The sequence below is a fragment of the Nerophis ophidion genome, linkage group LG27 (genome assembly GCF_033978795.1).
Source record: "Nerophis ophidion isolate RoL-2023_Sa linkage group LG27, RoL_Noph_v1.0, whole genome shotgun sequence".
NCBI lineage: Eukaryota > Metazoa > Chordata > Actinopteri > Syngnathiformes > Syngnathidae > Nerophis > Nerophis ophidion.
In genome coordinates this window covers 5622773-5650393 of record NC_084637.1, presented here as the reverse complement: position 1 = coordinate 5650393, position 27621 = coordinate 5622773, and the positions used below count along the sequence as shown (strand labels likewise).

Genomic DNA, 27621 nt, shown 5'->3' with positions numbered 1-27621 from the left:
CCAGAGTGTAGGCCGCCTTCCGCTGAGATAGGTTCAAGCGATCCCGAAGGAAATAAGCGGTAGTTAATGGATGGATGGATGTATTCATTATTAATGTTGGCCCTAGTGTGTGAATGTGAGTGTGAAAGTTGTCTGTGTTGGCCCTGAGATGAGGTGGCGACTTGTCCAGGGTGTACCCCGCCTTCCGCTGAGATAGGCGCAAGCGATCCCGAAGGAAATAAGCGGTAGATAATGGATGGATGGATGTATTCATTATTAATGTTGGCCCTAGTGTGTGAATGTGAGTGTGAATGTTGTCTGTGTTGGCCCTGTGATGAGGTGGCGACTTGTCCAGGGTGTACCCCGCCTTCCGCTGAGATAGGTTCAAGCGATCCCGAAGGAAATAAGCGGTAGTTAATGGATGGATGGATGTATTCATTATTAATGTTGGCCCTAGTGTGTGAATGTGAGTGTGAATGTTGTCTGTCTATCTGTGTTGGCCCTGTGATGAGGTGGCGACTTGTCCAGGGTGTACCCCGCCTTCCGCTGAGATAGGTTCAAGCGATCCCGAAGGAAATAAGCGGTAGTTAATGGATGGATGGATGTATTCATTATTAATGTTGGCCCTAGTGTGTGAATGTGAGTGTGAATGTTGTCTGTCTATCTGTGTTGGCCCTGCGATTAGGTGGCGACTTGTCCAGGGTGTACCCCGCCTTCCGCCCGATTGTAGCTGAGATAGGCTCAAGCGATCCCGAAGGAAATAAGCGGTAGATAATGGATGGATGGATGTATTCATTATTAATGTTGGCCCTAGTGTGTGAACGTGAGTGTGAATGTTGTCTGTGTTGGCCCTGTGATGAGGTGGCGACTTGTCCAGGGTGTACCCCGCTTTCCGCCCGATTGTAGCTGAGATAGGCTCAAGCGATCCCGAAGGAAATAAGCGGTAGATAATGGATGGATGGATGTATTCATTATTAATGTTGGCCCTAGTGTGTGAACGTGAGTGTGAATGTTGTCTGTGTTGGCCCTGTGATGAGGTGGCGACTTGTCCAGGGTGTACCCCGCCTTCCGCTGAGATAGGCTCAAGCGATCCCGAAGGAAATAAGCGGTAGTTAATGGATGGATAGATGTATTCATTATTAATGTTGGCCCTAGTGTGTGAATGTGAGTGTGAATGTTGTCTGTGTTGGCCCTGCGATGAGGTGGCGACTTGTCCAGGGTGTACTCCGCCTTCCGCCCGATTGTAGCTGAGATAGGCTCAAGCGATCCCGAAGGAAATAAGTTAATGTTGGCCCTAGTGTGTGAATGTGAGTGTGAATGTTGTCTGTGTTGGCCCTGTGATGAGGTGGCGACTTGTCCAGGGTGTACCCCGCCTTCCGCTGAGATAGGTTCAAGCGATCCCGAAGGAAATAAGCGGTAGTTAATGGATGGATGGATGTATTCATTATTAATGTTGGCCCTAGTGTGTGAATGTGAGTGTGAATGTTGTCTATCTGTGTTGGCCCTGCGATGAGGTGGCGACTTGTCCAGGGTGTACGCCGCCTTCCGCTGAGATAGGTTCAAGCGATCCCGAAGGAAATAAGCGGTAGATAATGGATGGATGGATGTATTCATTATTAATGTTGGCCCTAGTGTGTGAATGTGAGTGTGAATGTTGTCTGTCTATCTGTGTTGGCCCTGCGATGAGGTGGCGACTTGTCCAGGGTGTACGCCGCCTTCCGCTGAGATAGGCTCAAGCGATCCCGAAGGGAATAAGCGGTAGATAATGGATGGATGGATGGATGTATTCATTAATAATGTTGGCCCTAGTGTTTGAATGTGAGTGTGAATGTTGTCTGTCTATCTGTGTTGGCCCTGTGATGAGATGGCGACTTGTCCAGGGTGTACCCCGCCTTCCACCCGATTGTAGCATTTGGGGTCCCCCGCGTCCCCAAAAGGGAATAAGCGGTAGAAAAATGGATGGATGTTGCAAATACAAATCTTTATATATGTAAAAAGGGTGGTCCTAATGATGGAAGGCATTATTCGGCGGTCATAAATACAAAAGTGTGTGTGCGTGTGTGTGTGTGTGTGTGTGTGTGTGTGTGTGTGTGTGTGTGTGTGTGTGTGTGTGTGTGTGTGTGTGTGTGTGTGTGTGTGTGTGTGTGTGTGTGTGTGTGCTAAATTGCTGTGTCATTTATACAAAGCCCAAAACTAGTGAAGTTGTCACATTGTGTAAATGGTAAATAAAAACAGAATACAATGATTTGCAAATCCTTTTCAACTTATATTCCATTAAATAGACTGCAAAGACAAGATATTTAACGTTCAAACTGGTAAACTTTGTTATCTTTTGCAAATATTTGCTTATTTGGAGTTTGATGCCTGCAACATGTTTTCAAAAAAGCTGGCTCAAGTGGTAAAAAAGACTGAGAAAGTTGAGGAATGCTCGTTAAAAACTTATTTGGAACATCCCACAGGTGTGCAGGCTAATTGGGAACAGGTGGGTGCCATAAATGGGTATAAAAGCAGCATCCATGAAATGCTCACTCGTTCACAAACAAGGATGGGGCGAGGGTCACCACTTTGTCAACAAATGCCTGAGCAAATTGTCCAACAGTTTAAGAACATTTCTCTACTAGCTACTGCAGGGAATTTAGGTATTTCACCATTTATGGTCTGTAATATCATCAAAAGGCTCAGAGAATCTGGAGAAATCACTGCACCTTCAATCCCTCAGGCGGTACTGCATCAAAAAAACAAAATCAGTTTGTAAAGGATATGACCACATGGCCTCAGGAACACTTCAGAAAACCACTGTCAGTAACTACAGTTGGTCGCTACATCTGTCAGTGCAAGTTAAAACTCTACAATGCAAAGCGAAAGCCATTTATCAACAACACCCAGAAATGCCTCTGGCTTAATTTAAGATGGACTCGTGCAAAGTGGAAAAGTGTCCTGTGGTCTGACGAGTCCACATTTCAAATTGTTTTGGGAAACTGTGGACGTCGACCAAAGAGAAAAATAATCATCCGGATTGTTATAGGCGCACAGTTCAAAAGCCGGCATCTGTGATGGTATGGGGGTGCATTAGTGCCCAAGGCATGGGTAACTTACACATCTGTGAAGGCAACGCTAATGCTGAAAGGTACATACAGGTTTTGGAGCATCATATATTGCCATCCAAGCCATTTATCAACAACACCCAGACATGCCTCTGGCTTAATTTAAGATGGACTGATGCAAAGTGGAAAAGTGTTCTGTGGTCTGACGAGTCCACATTTCAAATTGTTTTGGGAAACTGTGGACGTCATGTCCTCCGGACCAAAGAGAAAAAGAATCATCCGGATTGTTATAAGCGCAAAGTTGAAAAGCCGGCATCTAAGATGGTATGGGGTGCATTATTACCCAAGGCATGGGTAACTTACACATCTGTGAAGGCACCATTAATGCTGAAAGGTACATACAGGTTTTGGAGCATCATATATTGCCATCCAAGCCATTTATCAACAACACCCAGACATGCGTCTGGCTTAATTTAAGATGGACTCATTTAAAGTGGAAAAGTGTTCTGTGGTCTGACGAGTCCACATTTCAAATTGTTTTGGGAAACTGTGGACGTCGTGTCCTCCGGACCAAAGAGAAAAAGAACCATCCAGATTGTTATAGGCGCAAAGTTGAAAAGCCGGCATCTAAGATGGTATGGGGTGCATTAGTGCCCAAGGCATGGGTAACTTACACATCTGTGAAGGCACCATTAATGCTGAAAGGTACATACAAGTTTTGGAGCATCATATATTGCCATCCAAGCCATTTATCAACAACACCCAGAAATGACTCTGGCTTAATTTAAGATGGACTCATGCAAAGTTGAAAAGTGGTCTGACGAGTCCACATTTCAAATTGTTTTGGGAGACTGTGGACGTCATGTCCTCCGGACCAAAGAGAAAAATAATCATCCGGATTGTTATAGGCGTAAAGTTGAAAAGTTAGCATCTGTGATGGTATGGGGGTGTATTAGTGCCCAAGGCATGGGTAACTTACACATCTGTGAAGGCACCATTAATGCTGAAAGGTACATACAGGTTTTGTAGCATCATATATTGACATCCAAGCCATTTATCAACAACACCCAGAAATGCCTCTGGCTTAATTTAAGATGGACTCATGCAAAGTGGAAAAGTGGTCTGACGAGTCCACATTTCAAATTGTTTTGGGGAACTGTGGACGTCGACCAAAGAGAAAAATAATCATCCGGATTGTTATAGGCGCAAAGTTCAAAAGCCAGCATGTGTGATGGTATGGGGGTGTATTAGTGCCCAAGGCATGGGTAACTTACACATCAGTGAAGGCACCATTAATGCTGAAAGGTACATACAGGTTTTGGAACAACATATATTGCCATCTAAGCAATGTTATCATGGACGCCCCTGCTTATTTCAGCCAGACTTCATATTCAAAGAGTGCCTGCCTGTAGTCCAGACCTGTCTCCCATTGAAAATATTTGGCACATTATGAAGCCTAAAATAGCACAACAGAGACCCCGGACTGTTGAACAACTTAAGCTGTACAACAAGCAAGAATGGGAAAGAATTCCACTCTAAAAATGTGTCTCCTCAGTTCCTAAATGTTTACTGGGTGTTGTTAAAAGGAAAGGCCATGTAACACAGTGGTAAAAACGCCCCTGTGCAATGTGTTGCTGCCATTAAATTGTAGGTTAATGATTATTTTCTCAGTGTGAACATGAACTATCTTGTCTTTGCAGTCTATTCAATTGAATATAAGCTGAAAAGGATTTGCAAATCATTGTATTCTCTTTTTATTTACCATTTACACAACGGGCCAACTTCACTGGTTTTAGGTTTTCCTGTGAGACTTCCTTCCAACCCCTTTGAGGTGACTTTAAGCGGAGTCACGTTAGAGATCATGTGGACGAAGCCTGCAGTCATGTGCTTTCTCAGCTTCTTTCGGGATTACCAATTAGATGACACGCTGTCAAGCAGGATTTCATATAAAAGTATACTTCAAACCAGCCTAAAGTAGTAGAAAAATCCATCCATCCATCCAGTTTCTACCGCTTGTCCACCTCACCGCAGGGCTAGTAGAAAAATGGGCTGGTTATTTTGTCCTCTTAAAACAGTGGTGCACACTACAAAATCACTTAAAGTACAGTGTTTTATTTTCCAAGTTCAACTTGTTTGTATTGTTACAGTAGCCAAAATATATTAAATGTAACTTTTAAACCGGGGGTGTCCATGACGTCGATGGCAGAGGGTGTGTCAGTCGATCCCCAGCCAGGCTTTAAATCATGGGTTTCAAACTCTGGCCCGCGGGCCAAATGTGGCCCGCCATGTAATTTAATTTGGCCTTTGAGGCAATATCAAATAAACATTAGAGCTGGCCCGCCGGTATTATACAGTGGCTGTGCCGCTGTAACACTGCATTCACCGCTAATATTTATCAACAACACCCAGAAATGCCAACCCTCCCGATTTTCCCGGGAGACTCCCGAAGTTCAGTGCCCCTCCTGAAAATCTCCCTGGGCAACCATTCTCCCGAATATCTCCCGATTTCCACCCGGACAACAATATTGGGGGCCTAACGTTCTGTAAAACCTGTCATCACGTCCGCTTATCCGCCATACAAACAGCTTCATAATGTAAGCGGCTTATACACACTCATAAGTGAATGCAATGCATACTTGGTCAACAGCCATACAGGTCACACTGAGGGTGGCCGTACAAACAACTTTAACACTGTTACTAGAAGCATTTAAGTCTCACCTTAAAACTCATTTGTATACTCTAGCCTTTAAATAGACTCCCTTTTTAGACCAGTTGATCTGCCGTTTCTTTTCTTTTTCTTCTATGTCCCACTCTCCCTTGTGGAGGGGGTCCGGTCCGATCCGGTGGCCATGTACTGCTTGCCTGTGTATCGGCTGGGGACATCTCTGCGCTGCTGATCCGCCTCCACCTGGGATGGTTTCCTGCTGGCTCCGCTGTGAACGGGACTCTCGCTGCTGTGTTGGATCCGCTTTGGACTGGACTTTCGCGGCTGTGTTGGATCCATTGTGGATTGAACTTTCACAGTATCATGATAGACCCGCTCGACATCCATTGCTTTCCTCCTCTCCAAGGTTCTCATAGTCATCATTGTCACCGACGTCCCACTGGGTGTGAGTTTTCCTTGCCCTTATGTGGGCCTACCGAGGATGTCGTGGTGGTTTGTGCAGCCCTTTGAGACACTAGTGATTTAGGGCTATATAAGTAAACATTGATTGATGATTGATACTAATATGTGCCACACCGTGAACCCACACCGAACAAGAATGACAAACACAATTCGTACCGTAACACAACAGAACAAATACCCAGGATCCCTTGCAGCACTAACTCTTCCGGGACACTACAATACCACCTAAAAGGTTAATTTGTTCAACCTTGGCCCGCGGCTTTGTTCAGTTTTAAATTTTGGCCCCACTCTGTGTTTGAGTTCGACACCCCTGCTTTAAATAAATAAACCTAAAAATGAACGATCATCAATCTTCACCAAGACGTCACATTCGTCCCCCGAGGGTCTTGTGAGATGACGCTGGCTGCTGCCAGATCGTTATTAAGAAAAAATGACCGACAGGAAGGCGAGAAACAGTTTTTATTTCAACAGACTCTCGCATGGTACCTGCTGTCAAAACTCTAAAGATTGACCTCGCAGTTCCTGTCTTCACAATAAAATCGCTGCTTCATCCTGCCTGCGCTAACAAAATAAGAGTCTCAGCAAACTATGGAGTCTGCCGTCAATGTCGGGCTGGGCGATATATCGATGTACGATATAGAAACCCTGTTAGATGTAAATATAAACAGAATACAATGATTTGCAAATCCTTTTCAACCCATATTCAGTTGAATATGCTACAAAGACAACATATTTGATGTTCATACTGATAAACATGTTTTTTTTTTGTGCAAATAATCGTAAACTTAAGAATTTGATGCCAGCAACACGTGACAAAGAAGTTGGGAAAGGTGGCGATAAATACTGATAAAGTTGAGGAATGCTCATCAAACGCTTATTTGGAACATCCCACAGGTGTGCAGGCTAATTGGGAACAGGTGGGTGCCATGATTGGGTATAAAAACAGCTTCCCAAAAAATGCTCAGTCTTTCACAAGAAAGGATGGGGTGAGGTACACCCCTTTGTCCACAACTGCGTGAGCAAATAGTCAAACAGTTTAAGAACAACGTTTCTCAAAGTGCAAATGCAAGAAATTTAGGGATTTCAACATCTACGGTCCATAATATCATCAAAATGTTCAGAGAATCTGGAGAAATCGCTCCACGCAAGCGGCATGGCCGGAAACCAACATTGAATGACCGTGACCTTCGATCCCTCGATCACTGTATCAAAAACCAACATCAATCTCTAAAGGATATCACCACATGGGCTCAGGAACACTTCAGAAAACCACTGTCACTAAATACAGTTCATCGCTACATCTGTAAATGCAAGTTAAAGCTCTACCATGCAAAGCGAAAGCCATTTATCAACAACATCCAGAAACGCGCCGACTTCCCTGGGCCTGAGATCATCTAAGATGGACTGATGCAAAGTGGAAAAGTGTTCTGTGGTCTGACGAGTCCACATTTCTAATTGTTTTTGGAATTATTCAACATCGTGTCATCCAGACCAAAGTGGAAGCGAACCATCCAGACTGTTATCGACGCAAAGTTGAAAAGCCAGCATGTGTGATGGTATGGGGGTGCATTAGTGCCCAAGGCATGGGTAACTTACACATCTGTGAAGGCACCATTAATGCTGAAAGGTACATACAGGTTTTGGAACAACATATGCTGCCATCTTTTTCATGGACGCCCCTGCTTATTTCAGCAAGACAATGCCAAGCCACATTCAGCACGTGTTACAACAGCGTGGCTTCATAAAAAAAGAGTGCGGGTACTTTCCTGGCCCGCCTGCAGTCCAGACCTGTCTCCCATGGAAAATGTGTGTCGCAATATGAAGCGTAAAATACGACAGCGGAGACCCCGGACTGTTAAACGACTGAAGCTCTACATCATGGGTGTCAAACTCTGGCCCGTGGGCCAAATTTGGCTCGCCGTGTAATTTAATTTGGCCCTTAAGGCAATATCAAATTAACATTAGAGCTGGCCCGCCGGTGTTATACAGCAGTGGTTCCGCTGTAACACCGCATTCACTGCTAATACTCTTACTTGCCAACCCTCCCGATTTCCCCAGAAGACTCCCGAAGTTCAGTGCCCCTCTCGAAAATCTCCCAGGGGCAACCATTCTCCCGAATTTCTCCCAATATTGAGGAGCCTGCCTTTATCGTACTCTACAACCTGTCGTCATGTCCCCTTTTCGTCCCTACAAACAGCGTGCCGGCCCAGTCACATAATATATGCGGCTTTTACGCACCGCAATGAATGCAAGGCATACTTGGTCAACACCCATACTGAAGGTGGCCGTGTAAACAACTTTAATACCGTTACAAATATGCGCTACACTGTGAGCCCACACCAAACAAGAAGCATTTAAGTCTCACCTTAAAACTCATTTGTATACTCTAGCCTTTAAATAGACTCCCTTTTTAGACCAGTTGATCTGCCGCTTCTTTTCTTTTTCTTCTATGTCCCACTCTCCCTTTTGGAGGAGGTCCGGTCCGATCCGGTGGCCATGTACTGCTTGCCTGTGTATCGGCTGGGGACATCTCTGCGCTGCTGATCCGCCTCCGCTTGGGATGGTTTCCTGCTGGCTCCGCTGTGAACGGGACTCTCGCTGCTGTGTTGGATCCGCTTTGGACTGGACTCTCGCGACTGTGTTGGATCCATTATGGATTGAACTTTCACAGTATCATGTTAGACCCGCTCGACATCCATTGCTTTCCTCCTCTCCAAGGTTCTCATAGTCATCATTGTCACCGACGTCCCACTGGGTGTGAGTTTTCCTTGCCCTTATGTGGGCCTACCGAGGATGTCGTAGTGGTTTGTGCAGCCCTTTGAGACACTAGTGTTTTAGGGCTATATAAGTAAACATTGATTGATTGATTGATTGACATTTCAGGAGAACATTCGCAACATAAACACAACAGAACAAATACCCTGAACCCCTTGCAGCACTAACTACTCCGGGACGCTACACTATACACCCGTCCCCGTCCCCCACGCTACCACCATTTTTGTTATTTTCATTTTATTTAATATGCCATTGATATTCTTTCGTTTGTTTTTTGAAAGTTGATTTTTCACTGTTAAGTTATATAAGTGTTTGTTTTATATTCGGTTTTAAAGCAAATCAGTTTTGCAAACTGAGCAATAATTAATGTTTTTATTCTTGCACTTTCTCTGGCGACTTGAATGTTTGATTCATTAATTATTATTTTATTTTCAAATGTATTATTAGGCTTTGGAAAAAGTTTATTTTGATACTTACCTCAAAGGGCTGCAAATAGAAAAGAGGCATTACATTTTTATGCCATTGATATTTTTTAAATTATTATTATTATTATTATTATTTGAAACTCGATTTTGCATATCACTATAAAGTAACATAAGCTTTGCTTGTTCAATATTCATTGCAAAACTTGTTTAGGTCCTATTAAAAGGTTAATTTGTTCAATTTTGGCCCGCGGCTTTGTTCAGTTCTTACATTTTTGCCCCACTCTGTGTTTGAGTTTGACACCCCTGCTCTACATAAAACAAGAATGGGAAAGAATTCCACTTTCAAAGCTTCAACAATTAGTTTCCTCACTTCCCAAACGTTTATTGAGTGTTGTTAAAAGAAAAGGTGATGTAACACAGTGGTGAACATGCCCTTTCCCAACTACTTTGGCACGTGTTGCAGCCATGAAATTCTAAGTTAATTATTATTTGCAAAAAAAAAAAAAAAAATTATGAGTTTGAACATCAAATATCTTGTCTTTGTAGTATTTTCAACTGAATATGGGTTGAAAAGGATTTGCAAATCATTGTATTCTGTTTATATTTACATCTAACACAATTTCCCAACTCACATGGAAACAGGGTTTGTGTAATATAGTATAATATAATAATATAAATATACTGTGATGAGGTGGTGACTTGTCCAGTGTGTATGCCGCCTTCCGCCCGAGCGTAGCTGAGATAGGCTCCAGCACTCCCAGCGACCCCAGATAAGCAGTAGAAAATGGATGGATGGATGGATATAATAATATAATACATCCATCCATCCATCCATTTCCTACCGCTTATTCCCTTTTAGGGGTCGCGGGGGGCGCTGGCGCCTATCTCAGCTACAATCGGGCGGAAGGCGGGGTACACCCTGGACAAGTCGCCACCTCATATATATTATATACTGTATATAAAATTTATAAATATTACATCCATCCATCCATCCATCCATTTTCTACCACTTATTCCCTTTTGGAGTCGCGGGGGGCGCTGGCGCCTATCTCAGCTACAATCGGGCAGAAGGCGGGGTACACCCTGGACAAGTCGGCACCTCATCGCAGGGATAAATATTACATATATGTTATATTTTATACTGCTACTTTGGTACATTTTAGTCTACTTTTTAACTGCATTATCCTTTCCATCCCTACACTTTCCATCCTTTGTCACTGAGCTACTGTGTGGAACAATTTCCCTTGTGGATCAATAAAGGTCTAGGTCTAAGTATGAAAATGTACTATAGTCCATCCATCCCTCCATTTCCCACCGCTTATTCCCTTCCTAGCCTATCTCAGCTAAAATTGGGCGGAAGGCGCGGTACACCCTGGACAAGTCGCCACCTCATCAATGTGTATAATTACACACTTTGGGCACCCCTGTCTTATATTCAATCTTGGACAATTTGGTTTTAACTGGAGCAGATTCATAACAAAAACCAAGGTATTATTGTAATATACCGTATTTCCTTGAATTGCCGCCAGCTTTATAGTATGCGCCTGCCTAGAAATTTCCACTGGGTCAAACTCGTCACGTCACGAGTGACACTTCACCTGTCATCATTTTCAAAAGGGAGGAGGCTGATTTCAATAAATTGAAATCGCATAAAGGGAAGAAGATTAAGAGCTATTCAGTAGGATTTAAGGTCCAAGCTATTGAAGATGCTAAAAAGAACAGTAAGCAGCTATGTTTTATTAATATACCGTAGCTGCGTGTGTCAAATATGAGTCATTAAATGACTCCCGCCTCCTGGTGGTAGAGGGCGCTAGTGATCCTTCTTGCGACTACTCGGCTGCAGAAGAAGTGACGACAAGCAGCAAGGGTTTATTTTTTCCTTTCGCTTGCACTTTTAACATGGAGGATTACATATTTAAAATAAAACAGTTTTCTAAACTGGACTTTCAATCGAAGCAGGAGGTAATAAAGGGAGATCTCCATCGAGACAGAGAGACTTATCAAACTGAAGAAAGATAAGGAAGACTTCTATAAACAAGTTATCGATGCTTTTGATCAGAAGGAGCTGCACATGGACTTCATTTATAAGTAAATAGTAAATAGACTCCCATTTTAGACCAGTTGATCCGCCGTTTCTTTTCTTTTTCTCCTATGTCCCACTCTCCCTTGTGGAGGGGGTCCGGTCCGATCCGGTGGCCATGTACTGCTTGCCTGTGTATCGGCTGGGGACATCTCTGCGCTGCTGATCCGCCTCCACTTGGGATGGTTTCCTGCTGGCTCCGCTGTGAACGGGACTCTCGCTGCTGTGTTGGATCCGCTTTGGACTGGACTCTCGCGACTGTGTTGGATCCATTATGGATTGAACTTTCACAGTATCATGTTAGACCCGCTCGACATCCATTGCTTTCCTCCTCTCCAAGGTTCTCATAGTCATTATTGTCACCGACGTCCCACTGGGTGTGAGTTTTCCTTGCCCTTATGTGGGCCTACCGAGGATGTCGTAGTGGTTTGTGCAGCCCTTTGAGACACTAGTGATTTAGGGCTATATAAGTCAACATTGATTGATTGATTGAAAGGTAAGACCATAATAATGTTTAGTTTTTTTTATGAAATGTGCTTTTCATGATGGTATCCTTACATCAAACTCAAATTTTTAACCGCAGGCCTAAATTTACCGCATGCCTTTGGTAAGCGCCGGAGTGAAAAGAGGTTTTAAAATAATTAGCGCATGCTTGCCTTTACCGCATGCCTTTGGTAAGTGCCGGAGTGAGAAGAGGTTTTAAATTAATTAGCGCCGGTCGCAATTCAAGGAAATACTGTATTTGCAGAATTTCAAAATAAAAGCCTGTGATATGAATTATTCCTGTTTTCCAGTTGATTGAACGTGAGAAAACAGGCCTGGATAACTTGGCTTACGAGTATGGCAGCCAACGCGACCTCCGCCCTCCAATCAAAACCTCCACGGAGACCTTTAAACTCCTGGGCCTGGACCCGGACCACCCGATCCACGCCGTGGTCGAGAGCCGGATCTCCGGGCTGAGCGGCGTGCTGGCTGTCCGCTCGGCGTCCCCCAGCCGGCCCACGGAGGTGGACTATGTGAGCTCGCTGACCACGGCCGCCGAGATCGCCCTGGAGCTGCGCAGGACCGGCTTCCACGTGGAGTCCACGGTGCGGGTGGCCGTGGACGGCATGCGCCGCCAGTCCTGCGCCGAGTCCATCCAGCGGCATGTCGGCGCTCTGCGGGGGGTCTCGAGCGTGGAGGCGTCGCTTCAGGAGGGGACGGCGCTGGTGGTCTTCCAACCGCTCCACGTCACGCGCCAGCAGCTGAGGGACAGGATCGCGGATCTGGGATTCGGAGCTACGTTGTTGGCTTTGGACGTCGCCTGGCAGGCGGACTTCAGCCCGACGGCGGCGGTGGTCTGGATCACGGGCATGACCTGCCAGTCGTGTGTGCGCTCCATCGAGGGCGGAGTCTCTCGGATGAGGGGGGTCCACTCCGTAGTGGTCTCACTGGAGGATGGAAAGGGAACAATAACCTTTGACCCTGAGCTCACGGACCCGGAGCAGCTCAGGGTAGCGATCGAGGACATGGGCTTTGAGGCGTCCCTCGAAGGTACGTACAGGGTCACACCATGAAGGGGTTTTTACCTGAATAATAGTGTTAGAGTCCAGTCCATAGTGGATCTAACATAATAGTGAGAGTCCAGTCCATAGTGGATCTAACATAATAGTGAGAGTCCAGTCCATAGTGGATCTAACATAATAGTGAGAGTCCAGTCCATAGTGGATCTAACATAATAGTGAGAGTCCAGTCCATAGTGGATCCAACATAATACTGAGAGTCCAGTTCATAGTGGATCTAACATAATAGTGAGAGTCCAGTCCATAGTGGATCTAACATAATAGTGAGAGTCCAGTCCATAGTGGATCTAACATAATAGTGTGAGAGTCCAGTCCATAGTGGACCTAACATAATAGTATGAGAGTCCAGTCCATAGTGGATCTAACATAATAGTGAGAGTCCAGTCCATAGTGGATCTAACATAATAGTGAGAGTCCAGTCCATAGTGGATTTAACATAATAGTGAGAGTCCAGTCCATAGTGGATCTAACATAATAGTGAGAGTCCAGTCCATAGTGGATCTAACATAATAGTGTGAGTCCAGTCCATAGTGGATCTAACATAATAGTGAGAGTCCAGTCCATAGCGGATCTAACATAAAAGTGTGTGAGTCCAGTCCATAGTGGATCTAACATAATAGTGAGAGTCCAGTCCATAGTGGATCTAACATAATAGTGAGAGTCCAGTCCATAGTGGATCTAACATAATAGTGAGAGTCCAGTCCATAGTGGATCTAACATAATAGTGAGAGTCCAGTCCATAGTGGATCTAACATAATAGTGAGAGTCCAGTCCATAGTGGATCTAATATAATAGTGTGAGTCCAGTCCATAGTGGATCTAACATAATAGTGAGAGTCCAGTCCATAGTGGATCTAACATAATAGTGAGAGTCCAGTCCATAGTGGATCTAACATAATAGTGAGAGTCCAGTCCATAGTGGATCTAATATAATAGTGTGAGTCCAGTCCATAGTGGATCTAACATAATAGTGAGAGTCCAGTCCGTAGTGGATTTAACATAATAGTGAAAGTCCAGTCCATAGTGGATCTAACATAATAGTGAGAGTCCAGTCCATAGTGGATCTAACATAATAGTGAGAGTCCAGTCCATAGTAGATCTAACATAATAGTGAGAGTCCAGTCCATAGTGGATCTAACATAATAGTGAGAGTCCAGTCCATAGTGGATCTAACATAATAGTGAGAGTCCAGTCCATAGTGGATCTAACATAATAGTGTGAGTCCAGTCCATAGTGGATCTAATATAATAGTGAGAGTCCAGTCCATAGTGGATCTAGTATAATAGTGTGAGTCCAGTCCATAGTGGATCTAGCATAATAATGAGAGTCCAGTCCATAGTGGATCTAACATAATAGTGAGAGTCCAGTCCATAGTGGATCTAACATAATAGTGTGAGTCCAGTCCATAGTGGATCTAATATAATAGTGAGAGTCCAGTCCATAGTGGATCTAACATAATAGTGAGAGTCCAGTCCATAGTGGATCTAATATAATAGTGGGAGTCCAGTCCATAGTGGATCTAACATAATAGTGTGAGAGTCCAGTCCATAGTGGATCTAACATAATAGTGAGAGTCCAGTCCATAGTGGATCTAACATAATAGTGAGAGTCCAGTCCATAGTGGATCTAACATAATAGTGAGAGTCCAGTCCATAGTGGATCTAACATAATAGTGAGAGTCCAGTCCATAGTAGATCTAACATAATAGTGAGAGTCCAGTCCATAGTGGATCTAACATAATAGTGAGAGTCCAGTCCATAGTGGATCTAACATAATAGTGAGAGTCCAGTCCATAGTGGATCTAACATAATAGTGTGAGTCCAGTCCATAGTGGATCTAATATAATAGTGAGAGTCCAGTCCATAGTGGATCTAGTATAATAGTGTGAGTCCAGTCCATAGTGGATCTAGCATAATAATGAGAGTCCAGTCCATAGTGGATCTAACATAATAGTGAGAGTCCAGTCCATAGTGGATCTAACATAATAGTGTGAGTCCAGTCCATAGTGGATCTAATATAATAGTGAGAGTCCAGTCCATAGTGGATCTAACATAATAGTGAGAGTCCAGTCCATAGTGGATCTAATATAATAGTGGGAGTCCAGTCCATAGTGGATCTAACATAATAGTGTGAGAGTCCAGTCCATAGTGGATCTAACATAATAGTGAGAGTCCAGTCCATAGTGGATCTAACATAATAGTGAGAGTCCAGTCCATAGTGGATCTAACATAATAGTGAGAGTCCAGTCCATAGTGGATCTAACATGATAGTGAGAGTCCAGTCCATAGTGGACTAACATAATAACTGCTGGGTCAAAAGTATTCATACAACAATGTTAATATTTGCTTCCATGTCATTTGGCAAGTTTCACTGCAATAAGACACTTTTAGCATCCATCCACAAACTTCTGGTTTAGTTTTTGACGACTCCTCTTGACAAAACTGGTGCAGTTCTGCAAAAAATGTGTTGGTTTTCTAACATGGACTTTGGCCTTCAAAGAATGCAACCCCAGAGCTAAAGTAGATGTGTGTCTTTTATTTTGAAAGGGCACCGCTTGACCCACTTTTCATTTGCGAGATACCCGAATGTTTGCCTTGTCTTGGTCACCGTGGAAACCAGGCAAGCAGACTCTCCTGTGCGACATGGAGGGCTCTTCAGGGGTCTTTTTCTTTGGCTTTAACGTCAGCTGTTGCCAAAACGAGGAATTGACCGCCGATTAAGTCAAAGCTTCGTGTAAGACAGGGGTGTCCAAACTTTTTCCACTGAGGGCCGCACACTGAAAAATCAAACTGAAAAATTGAAAACCGATACAATATATGTTTAAAAAATATACATTTAGGCCTCCCGGGGACCCCAAAGTGTTTTGGTAAAAATAAAATGTCATTATTCAGTATTATTATTTTTATTAATATTCAAGTTTTAAATCTCTAGATCAACATTAAGTCCATCTGTCAATATGACGTTTTTTAAAGATTTAAGTTGTATTCTCTTTTTTTTTCAAAGAAAACCATGTTTTTTGGGGAAAAAAAACACAAAATATGCCATATTTTCACCCAATAGAATTTTTAAGTAGAATATTTGAGATTCTAAAATAATTGCAGCTGTAAAAAGGTCAAAAACTCATAAAAACATTGATTTTAATTCACTTTTATTTTATGTGCAATGACACTGTGTTGGCCTGCGATGAGGTGGCGACTTGTCCACGGTGTACCCCGCCTTCCGCCCGATTGTAGCTGAGATAGGCACCAGCGCTCCCAAAGGGGAATAAGCGGTAGGAAATGGATGGACGCCTTAAAACAAATCACACTGATCCCAAAGAGTCCTACTCATTAAAATGTTAAAAAATATATATATTTTTTTTTACTGTTTACTTTTAACAAAATGGTCTCGATATCAACTTCAGATATATCCATCAATTATAAGTTTTTTTTGTTTTATGTTTTTTTTTCTGGAAAAAAAAACACAAAATATGCCATGTTTTCACCCAATATAATTTTTAAGTAGAATATTTGAGATTATAAAATAATTGGAGCTGTAAAAAGGTCAAAAACTCATAAAAACATTGATTTTAATTCACTTTTATTTCATGTGCAATGACACTGTGTTGGCCCTGCGATGAGGTGGTGGCTTGTCCACGGTGTACCCCGCCTTCCGCCCAATTGTAGCTGAGAAAGGCATCAGCGCTCCCAAAGGGGAATAAGCGGTAGAAAATGGATGGACACTTAAGAACAAATCACACTGATCCCAAAGAGTCCTACTCATTAAAATGTAAAAAAAAAATATATTTTTTATTTACTGTTTACTTTTAACAAAATGGTCTCGATATCAACTTCAGATATATCCATCAATTATAAGTTTTTTTGTTGTTTATGTTTTTTTGGGGGGGGAAAAAAACACAAAATATGCCATATTTTCACCCAATAGAATTTTTAAGTAGAATATTTGAGATTATAAAATAATTGGAGCTGTAAAAAGGTCAAAAACTCATAAAAACATTGATTTTAATTCACTTTTATTTTATGTGCAATGACACTGTGTTGGCCCTGCGATGAGGTGGCGACTTGTCCACGGTGTACCCCGCCTTCCGCCCGATTGTAGCTGAGATAGGCACCAGCGCTCCCAAAGGGGAATAAGCGGTAGAAAATGGATGGACACCTTAAAACAAATCACACTGATCCCAAAGAGTCCTACTCATTAAAATGTTAAAAAAATATATCTTTTTTTTACTGTTTACTTTTAACAAAATGGTCTCGATATCAACTTCAGATATATCCATCAATTATAAGTTTTTTTGTTGTTTATGTTTTTTGGGGGGGGGGGGGGGAAACACAAAATATGCCATATTTTCACCCAATAGAATTTTTAAGTAGAATATTTGAGATTATAAAATAATTGCAGCTGTAAAAAGGTCAAAAACTCATAACAACATTGATTTTAATTCACTTTTATTTTATGTGCAATGACACTGTGTTGGCCCTGCGATGAGGTGGCGACTTGTCCACGGTGTACCCCGCCTTCCGCCCGGTTGTAGCTGAGATAGGCACCAGCGCTCCACGCGCTCTGAAAGGCGAATAAGCGGTAGAAATGGATGGATGGATGGACACTTAAAAACAAAACACACTGATCCCAAAGACTCCTACTCATTAAAATGTTAACTGTTTACTTTTAACAAAATGCTCTCGATATCAACTTCAGATATATCCATCAATTATAAGTTTTTTTGTTGTTTATGTTTTTTGTTTGTTCGTTTTATACCAGGGGTAGGGAACCTATGGCTCTAGAGCCAGATGTGGCTCTTTTGATGACTGCATCTGGCTCTCAGATAAATCTGAGCTGACATTGCTTAACATGATAAGTAATTAGTAATTCCACTTGTAATCACAGTCTTAAAAATGACGTTCAAAAGATGAAACATTCTCATGCTTTTATATGTTCAAGAAGTTGTGTTAATAGGAAGAAGTCATTTATTTATTATTGGTTAGTGTGGGGCTTGTCCTCCTGGGGGTTCTTCAGACCACCAAGGGGAGTGGCCTGCGGGCCTGCAGCGAACCAGGGCGTGCCAGGACCGGCCTCGAAATCAGCAACAGGTGCGTAGAAGGCCCACCTGGGCTTTGGTATCTAATCACCTGTCGCAGCAACCAGGAGGAGAGACGGGGTTGGAACTGGAGCCAGAGTGCGAGCGAGAACGAAAGAGAAAAAGACAATCGCTGTAAATCAACTGAGAGCCTGTTTCAGGGTTACAATATTGTTTTATTTTTCAATAAGTCTCTCAGTTGGGCGGCCTAGCTCGGTTGGTAGAGTGGCCGTGCCAGCAACTTGAGGGTTGCAGGTTCGATTCCCGCTTCCGCCATCCTAGTCACTGCCGTTGTGTCCTTGGGCAAGACACTTTACCCACCTGCTCCCAGTGCCACCCACACTGGTTTAAATGTAACTTAGATATTGGGTGTCACTATGTAAAGCGCTTTGAGTCACTTGAGAAAAGCGCTATATAAATATAATTCACTTCACAATTCACTTTTATATGGCAAACACAAAATATGCAACATTTGCCCCAAATAATATCTCAAAGTGGAATATTTAATGTGATGTAATTGGGGCCTTGAATAGGTCAATAATTCAAAATGACATTGATTTCACGGTGGCAGAGGGGTTAGTGTGTCTGCCTCACAATACGAAGTTCCTGCAGTCCTGGGTTCAAATCCAGGCTCGGGATCTTTCTGTGTGGAGTTTGCATGTTCTCCCCGTGAATGCGTGGGTTCCCTCCGGGTACTCCGGCTTCCTCCCACTTCCAAAGACATGCACCTGGGGATAGGTTGATTGGCAACACTAAATGGTCCCTAGTGTGTGAATGTGAGTGTGAATGTTGTCTGTCTATCTGTGTTGGCCCTGTGATGAGGTGGCGACTTGTCCAGGGTGTACGCCGCCTTCCGCTGAGATAGGTTCAAGCGATCCCGAAGGGAATAAGCGGTAGATAATGGATGGATGGATGTATTCATTATTAATGTTGGCCCTAGTGTGTGAATGTGAGTGTGAATGCTGTCTGTCTATCTGTGTTGGCCCTGTGATGAGGTGGCGACTTGTCCAGGTTGTACACCGCCTTCCGCTGAGATAGGTTCAAGCGATCCCGAAGGGAATAAGCGGTAGATAATGGATGGATGGATGGATGTATTCATTATTAATGTTGGCCCTAGTGTGTGAATGTGAGTGTGAATGTTGTCTGTCTATCTGTGTTGGCCCTGTGATGAGGTGGCGACTTGTCCAGGTTGTACACCGCCTTCCGCTGAGATAGGTTCAAGCGATCCCGAAGGGAATAAGCGGTAGATAATGGATGGATGGATGGATGTATTCATTATTAATGTTGGCCCTAGTGTGTGAATGTGAGTGTGAATGTTGTCTGTCTATCTGTGTTGGCCCTGCGATGAGGTGGCGACTTGTCCAGGGTGTACGCCGCCTTCCGCTGAGATAGGTTCAAGCGATCCCGAAGGGAATAAGCGGTAGATAATGGATGGATGGATGGATGTATTCATTATTAATGTTGGCCCTAGTGTGTGAATGTGAGTGTGAATGTTGTCTGTCTATCTGTGTAGGCCCTGCGATGAGGTGGCGACTTGTCCAGGGTGTACACCGCCTTCCGCTGAGATAGGTTCAAGCGATCCCGAAGGGAATAAGCGGTAGATAATGGATGGATGGATGTATTCATTATTAATGTTGGCCCTAGTGTGTGAATGTGAGTGTGAATGTTGTCTGTCTATCTGTGTTGGCCCTGTGATGAGGTGGCGACTTGTCCAGGGTGTACACCGCCTTCCGCTGAGATAGGTTCAAGCGATCCCGAAGGGAATAAGCGGTAGATAATGGATGGATGGATGTATTCATTATTAATGTTGGCCCTAGTGTGTGAATGTGAGTGTGAATGTTGTCTGTCTATCTGTGTTGGCCCTGTGATGAGGTGGCGACTTGTCCAGGGTGTACACCGCCTTCCGCTGAGATAGGTTCAAGCGATCCCGAAGGGAATAAGCGGTAGATAATGGATGGATGGATGTATTCATTATTAATGTTGGCCCTAGTGTGTGAATGTGAGTGTGAATGCTGTCTGTCTATCTGTGTTGGCCCTGCGATGAGGTGGCGACTTGTCCAGGGTGTACACCGCCTTCCGCTGAGGATAGGTTCAAGCGATCCCGAAGGGAATAAGCGGTAGATAATGGATGGATGGATGTATTCATTATTAATGTTGGCCCTAGTGTGTGAATGTGAGTGTGAATGTTGTCTGTCTATCTGTGTTGGCCCTGTGATGAGGTGGCGACTTGTCCAGGTTGTACACCGCCTTCCGCTGAGATAGGTTCAAGCGATCCCGAAGGGAATAAGCGGTAGATAATGGATGGATGGATGTATTCATTATTAATGTTGGCCCTAGTGTGTGAATGTGAGTGTGAATGTTGTCTGTCTATCTGTGTTGGCCCTGTGATGAGGTGGCGACTTGTCCAGGGTGTACACCGCCTTCCGCTGAGATAGGTTCAAGCGATCCCGAAGGGAATAAGCGGTAGATAATGGATGGATGGATGTATTCATTATTAATGTTGGCCCTAGTGTGTGAATGTGAGTGTGAATGCTGTCTGTCTATCTGTGTTGGCCCTGCGATGAGGTGGCGACTTGTCCAGGGTGTACACCGCCTTCCGCTGAGGATAGGTTCAAGCGATCCCGAAGGGAATAAGCGGTAGATAATGGATGGATGGATGTATTCATTATTAATGTTGGCCCTAGTGTGTGAATGTGAGTGTGAATGTTGTCTGTCTATCTGTGTTGGCCCTGTGATGAGGTGGCGACTTGTCCAGGGTGTACACCGCCTTCCGCTGAGATAGGTTCAAGCGATCCCGAAGGGAATAAGCGGTAGATAATGGATGGATGGATGTATTCATTATTAATGTTGGCCCTAGTGTGTGAATGTGAGTGTGAATGTTGTCTGTCTATCTGTGTTGGCCCTGTGATGAGGTGGCGACTTGTCCAGGGTGTACCCCGCCTTCCGCTGAGATAGGTTCAAGCGATCCCGAAGGGAATAAGCGGTAGATAATGGATGGATGGATGTATTCATTACTAATGTTGGCCCTAGTGTGTGAATGTGAGTGTGAATGTTGTCTGTCTATCTGTGTTGGCCCTGCGATGAGGTGGCGACTTGTCCAGGGTGTACACCGCCTTCCGCTGAGATAGGTTCAAGCGATCCCGAAGGGAATAAGCGGTAGATAATGGATGGATGGATGTATTCATTACTAATGTTGGCCCTAGTGTGTGAATGTGAGTGTGAATGTTGTCTGTCTATCTGTGTTGGCCCTGTGATGAGGTGGCGACTTGTCCAGGGTGTACCCCGCCTTCCGCAGAGATAGGTTCAAGCGATCCCGAAGGGAATAAGCGGTAGATAATGGATGGATGGATGTATTCATTATTAATGTTGGCCCTAGTGTGTGAATGTGAGTGTGAATGCTGTCTGTCTATCTGTGTTGGCCCTGCGATGAGGTGGCGACTTGTCCAGGGTGTACACCGCCTTCCGCTGAGATAGGTTCAAGCGATCCCGAAGGGAATAAGCGGTAGATAATGGATGGATGGATGTATTCATTATTAATGTTGGCCCTAGTGTGTGAATGTGAGTGTGAATGTTGTCTGTCTATCTGTGTTGGCCCTGTGATGAGGTGGCGACTTGTCCAGGGTGTACGCCGCCTTCCGCTGAGATAGGTTCAAGCGATCCCGAAGGGAATAAGCGGTAGATAATGGATGGATGGATGTATTCATTATTAATGTTGGCCCTAGTGTGTGAATGTGAGTGTGAATGTTGTCTGTCTATCTGTGTTGGCCCTGTGATGAGGTGGCGACTTGTCCAGGGTGTACCCCGCCTTCCGCCCGATTGTAGCTGAGATAGGCACCAGCGCCCCCCGTGACCCCAAAAGGGAATAAGCGGTAGAAAATGGATGGATGGATGGACATTGGTTTTGATTCACTTATTATTTTTGTAAAGAAAGAAACCACCAGCATGGCAGTTTTGTATTATTAGAGCAAACATTGCAAAATGTTCCTGTTACACTTTGAATTTTTTCTTTTGTACCGCTTTTTATGTTTTAATTTTTTTCAATCTTATTTTTACAATGTGCCGCAGGGCCGTTAAAAAATGACCTGCGGGCCGCAAATGGCCCCCGAGTCACACTTTGGACACTACTGGTGTAAAAGCTTCAAATGTGATTTAAAAATGGTGTGATCATTGTTCCGTCTTCCTGCCTTTCAGAACCTGGCTCCGCCGTCAGGAATCCGGAAGAGCCCCGGAGCCGCGAACTTTGTGACCCGTCGGACTGGCGGTCGTCTCGTAAACTTGGCAACGGCGCCGGTTTTCTGTCTCCTGACTCCGGCCGGCGATCCACCACTAAAGGGCAAAAGTGCTATGTCAGCGTGACGGGCATGACGTGCGCCTCATGTGTGGCCAACATTGAAAGGAGCCTGCTCAAACATAAAGGTGAGTTAGTTAGGCCTCCTCTCAATACTTGGGCCTTGTGTTGTAACAGTTGGTGCCGGTACTAAAATTAGTTTGATACTTTTCGGTACTTTTCTACATAAAAGGGACCACAAAAAAATTGCATTACAGGCTTTATTTTAACAAAAAATCCTAGGGTACATTAAACATGTGTTTATTATTGCAGTTAAGTCCTAAAAGGCCTACTGAAAAGGAAGTTCTTATTTAAACGGGGATAGCAGGTCCATTCTACGTGTTATACTTGATCATTTCGCCATATTGCCATATTTTTGCTGAAATAAAAAAGCCTTGCCTTTACCGGAAGTAGCAGACGCTGTGCGCGTGACGTCACGGGTTGTGGAGCTCCTCACATCCACACATTGTTTACAATCATGGCCACCAGCAGCGAGAGCGATTCGAGACCGAGAAAGCGACGATTTCCCCATTGATTTGAGCGAGGATGAAAGATTTCTGGATGAGGAAAGTGAGAGTGAAGGACTAGGAAAATAAAAATAGACGGCAGGGGCGATTCAGATGTTATTAGACAAATTTACTAGGATAATTTATGACAGTGTTATATAGTGTGGTTTCACTATATGGCACATGTTTATAACAGTGTTGTTTAGTGTGGTTTCACTATATGGCACATGTTTATGACAGTGTTGTTTCACTATATAGCACATGTTTATGACATTGTTATATAATGTGGTTTCACTATATGGCACATGTTTATGACATTGTTATATAATGTGGTTTCACTATATGGCACATGTTTCTGACAGTGTTGTTTAGTGTGGGTTCACTATATGGCACATGTTTATGACAGTGTTGTTTAGTGTGGGTTCACTATATGGCACATGTTTATGACAGTGTTGTTTAGTGTGGGTTCACTATATGGCACATGTTTATGACAGTGTTGTTTAGTGTGGTTTCACTATATGGCACATGTTTATGACAGTGTTATTTAGTGTGGTTTCACTTTATGGCACATGTTTATGACAGTGTTGTTTAGTGGGGTTTCACTATATGGCAAATGTTTATGACAGTGTGGTTTAGTGTGGTTTCACTTTATGGCACATATTTATGACAGTGTTGTTTAGTGTGGTTTCACTTTATGGCACATATATATGACAGTGTTTTTTAGTGTGGTGTCATTATATGTTGTTTAGTGTGGTTTCACTATATGGCACATATTTATGACAGTGTTATGTAGTGTGGTTTCACTATAAGGCACATGTTTATGACAGTGTTGTCTAGTGTGGTTTCACTTTATGGCACATATTTATGACAGTGTTGTTTAGTGGGGTTTCACTATATGGCACATGTTTATGACAGTGTTGTTTAGTGTGGTTTCACTATAAGGCACATGTTTATGACAGTGTTGTCTAGTGTGGTTTCACTTTATGGCACATATTTATGACAGTGTTGTTTAGTGTGGGTTCACTATATGGCACATGTTTATGACAGTGTTGTTTAGTGTGGGTTCACTATATGGCACATGTTTATGACAGTGTTGTTTAGTGTGGGTTCACTATATGGCACATGTTTATGACAGTGTTGTTTAGTGTGGTTTCACTATATGGCACATGTTTATGACAGTGTTATTTAGTGTGGTTTCACTTTATGGCACATGTTTATGACAGTGTTGTTTAGTGGGGTTTCACTATATGGCAAATGTTTATGACAGTGTGGTTTAGTGTGGTTTCACTTTATGGCACATATTTATGACAGTGTTGTTTAGTGTGGTTTCACTTTATGGCACATATATATGACAGTGTTTTTTAGTGTGGTGTCATTATATGTTGTTTAGTGTGGTTTCACTATATGGCACATATTTATGACAGTGTTATGTAGTGTGGTTTCACTATAAGGCACATGTTTATGACAGTGTTGTCTAGTGTGGTTTCACTTTATGGCACATATTTATGACAGTGTTGTTTAGTGGGGTTTCACTATATGGCACATGTTTATGACAGTGTTGTTTAGTGTGGTTTCACTTCATGGCACATATTTATGACAGTGTTGTTTAGTGTGGTTTCACTTTATGGCACATGTTTATGACAGTGTTTTTAGTGTGGTGTCACTATATGTTGTTTAGTGTGGTTTCACTATATGGCACATATTTATGACAGTGTTATGTAGTGTGGTTTCACTATATGGCACATGTTTATGACAGTGTTGTCTAGTGTGGTTTCACTTTATGGCACATATTTATGACAGTGTTGTTTAGTGGGGTTTCACTATATGGCACATGTTTATGACAGTGTTGTTTAGTGTGGTTTCACTTCATGGCACATATTTATGACAGTGTTGTTTAGTGTGGTTTCACTTTATGGCACATGTTTATGACAGTGTTTTTTAGTGTGGTGTCACTATATGTTGTTTAGTGTGGTTTCACTACATGGCACATATTTATGACAGTGTTGTTTAGTGTGGTTTCACTATATGGCACATGTTTATGACAGTGTTGTTTAGTGTGGTTTCACTTTATGGCACATATTTATGACAGTGTTGTTTAGTGTGGTTTCACTATATGGCACATGTTTATGACAGTGTTGTTTAGTGTGGGTTCACTATATGGCACATGTTTATGACAGTGTTGTTTAGTGTGGTTTCACTATATGGCACATGTTTATGACAGTGTTATTTAGTGTGGTTTCACTTTATGGCACATGTTTATGACAGTGTTGTTTAGTGTGGTTTCACTTTATGGCACATATTTATGACAGTGTTGTTTAGTGTGGTTTCACTTTATGGCACATATTTATGACAGTGTTTTTTAGTGTGGTGTCATTATATGTTGTTTAGTGTGGTTTCACTATATTGCACATATTTATGACAGTGTTGTTTAGTGTGGTTTCACTATATGGCACATGTTTATGACAGTGTTATTCAGTGTGGTTTCACTATATGGCACATGTTTATGACAGTGTTGTTTAGTGGGGTTTCACTATATGGCACATGTTTATGACAGTGTTGTTTAGTGTGGTTTCACTATATGGCACATATTTATGACAGTGTTGTTTAGTGTGGTTTCACTATATGGCACATGTTTGTGACAGTGTTGTTTAGTGTGGTTTCACTATATGGCACATGTTTATGACAGTGTTGTTTAGTGTGGTTTCACTATATGGCACTTGTTTTTGACAGTGTTGTTTAGTGTGGTTTCACTATATGGCACATATTTATGACAGTGTTGTTTCACTATATAGCACATGTTTATGACATTGTTATATAATGTGGTTTCACTATATGGCACATGTTTATGACATTGTTATATAATGTGGTTTCACTATATGGCACATGTTTCTGACAGTGTTGTTTAGTGTGGGTTCACTATATGGCACATGTTTATGACAGTGTTGTTTAGTGTGGGTTCACTATATGGCACATGTTTATGACAGTGTTGTTTAGTGTGGGTTCACTATATGGCACATGTTTATGACAGTGTTGTTTAGTGTGGTTTCACTATATGGCACATGTTTATGACAGTGTTATTTAGTGTGGTTTCACTTTATGGCACATGTTTATGACAGTGTTGTTTAGTGGGGTTTCACTATATGGCAAATGTTTATGACAGTGTGGTTTAGTGTGGTTTCACTTTATGGCACATATTTATGACAGTGTTGTTTAGTGTGGTTTCACTTTATGGCACATATATATGACAGTGTTTTTTAGTGTGGTGTCATTATATGTTGTTTAGTGTGGTTTCACTATATGGCACATATTTATGACAGTGTTATGTAGTGTGGTTTCACTATAAGGCACATGTTTATGACAGTGTTGTCTAGTGTGGTTTCACTTTATGGCACATATTTATGACAGTGTTGTTTAGTGGGGTTTCACTATATGGCACATGTTTATGACAGTGTTGTTTAGTGTGGTTTCACTATAAGGCACATGTTTATGACAGTGTTGTCTAGTGTGGTTTCACTTTATGGCACATATTTATGACAGTGTTGTTTAGTGTGGGTTCACTATATGGCACATGTTTATGACAGTGTTGTTTAGTGTGGGTTCACTATATGGCACATGTTTATGACAGTGTTGTTTAGTGTGGGTTCACTATATGGCACATGTTTATGACAGTGTTGTTTAGTGTGGTTTCACTATATGGCACATGTTTATGACAGTGTTATTTAGTGTGGTTTCACTTTATGGCACATGTTTATGACAGTGTTGTTTAGTGGGGTTTCACTATATGGCAAATGTTTATGACAGTGTGGTTTAGTGTGGTTTCACTTTATGGCACATATTTATGACAGTGTTGTTTAGTGTGGTTTCACTTTATGGCACATATATATGACAGTGTTTTTTAGTGTGGTGTCATTATATGTTGTTTAGTGTGGTTTCACTATATGGCACATATTTATGACAGTGTTATGTAGTGTGGTTTCACTATAAGGCACATGTTTATGACAGTGTTGTCTAGTGTGGTTTCACTTTATGGCACATATTTATGACAGTGTTGTTTAGTGGGGTTTCACTATATGGCACATGTTTATGACAGTGTTGTTTAGTGTGGTTTCACTTCATGGCACATATTTATGACAGTGTTGTTTAGTGTGGTTTCACTTTATGGCACATGTTTATGACAGTGTTTTTAGTGTGGTGTCACTATATGTTGTTTAGTGTGGTTTCACTATATGGCACATATTTATGACAGTGTTATGTAGTGTGGTTTCACTATATGGCACATGTTTATGACAGTGTTGTCTAGTGTGGTTTCACTTTATGGCACATATTTATGACAGTGTTGTTTAGTGGGGTTTCACTATATGGCACATGTTTATGACAGTGTTGTTTAGTGTGGTTTCACTTCATGGCACATATTTATGACAGTGTTGTTTAGTGTGGTTTCACTTTATGGCACATGTTTATGACAGTGTTTTTTAGTGTGGTGTCACTATATGTTGTTTAGTGTGGTTTCACTACATGGCACATATTTATGACAGTGTTGTTTAGTGTGGTTTCACTATATGGCACATGTTTATGACAGTGTTGTTTAGTGTGGTTTCACTTTATGGCACATATTTATGACAGTGTTGTTTAGTGTGGTTTCACTATATGGCACATGTTTATGACAGTGTTGTTTAGTGTGGGTTCACTATATGGCACATGTTTATGACAGTGTTGTTTAGTG

General features: G+C 42.6%; 1 protein-coding gene across 2 annotated transcripts in view; it reads left to right on the top strand.

Moving 5' to 3' along the window:
- The window catches only part of atp7b (ATPase copper transporting beta), a 72839-nt gene that overhangs the window by 11502 nt on the left and 33716 nt on the right, over positions 1-27621 (top strand). For both annotated transcript variants that reach the window (XM_061889392.1, XM_061889393.1), the window contains exons 2-3: positions 12225-12963; positions 22257-22481. In XM_061889392.1, coding sequence (XP_061745376.1) covers positions 12225-12963; positions 22257-22481 — 964 coding nt within the window. The remainder of the gene's footprint in view (positions 1-12224; positions 12964-22256; positions 22482-27621) is intronic.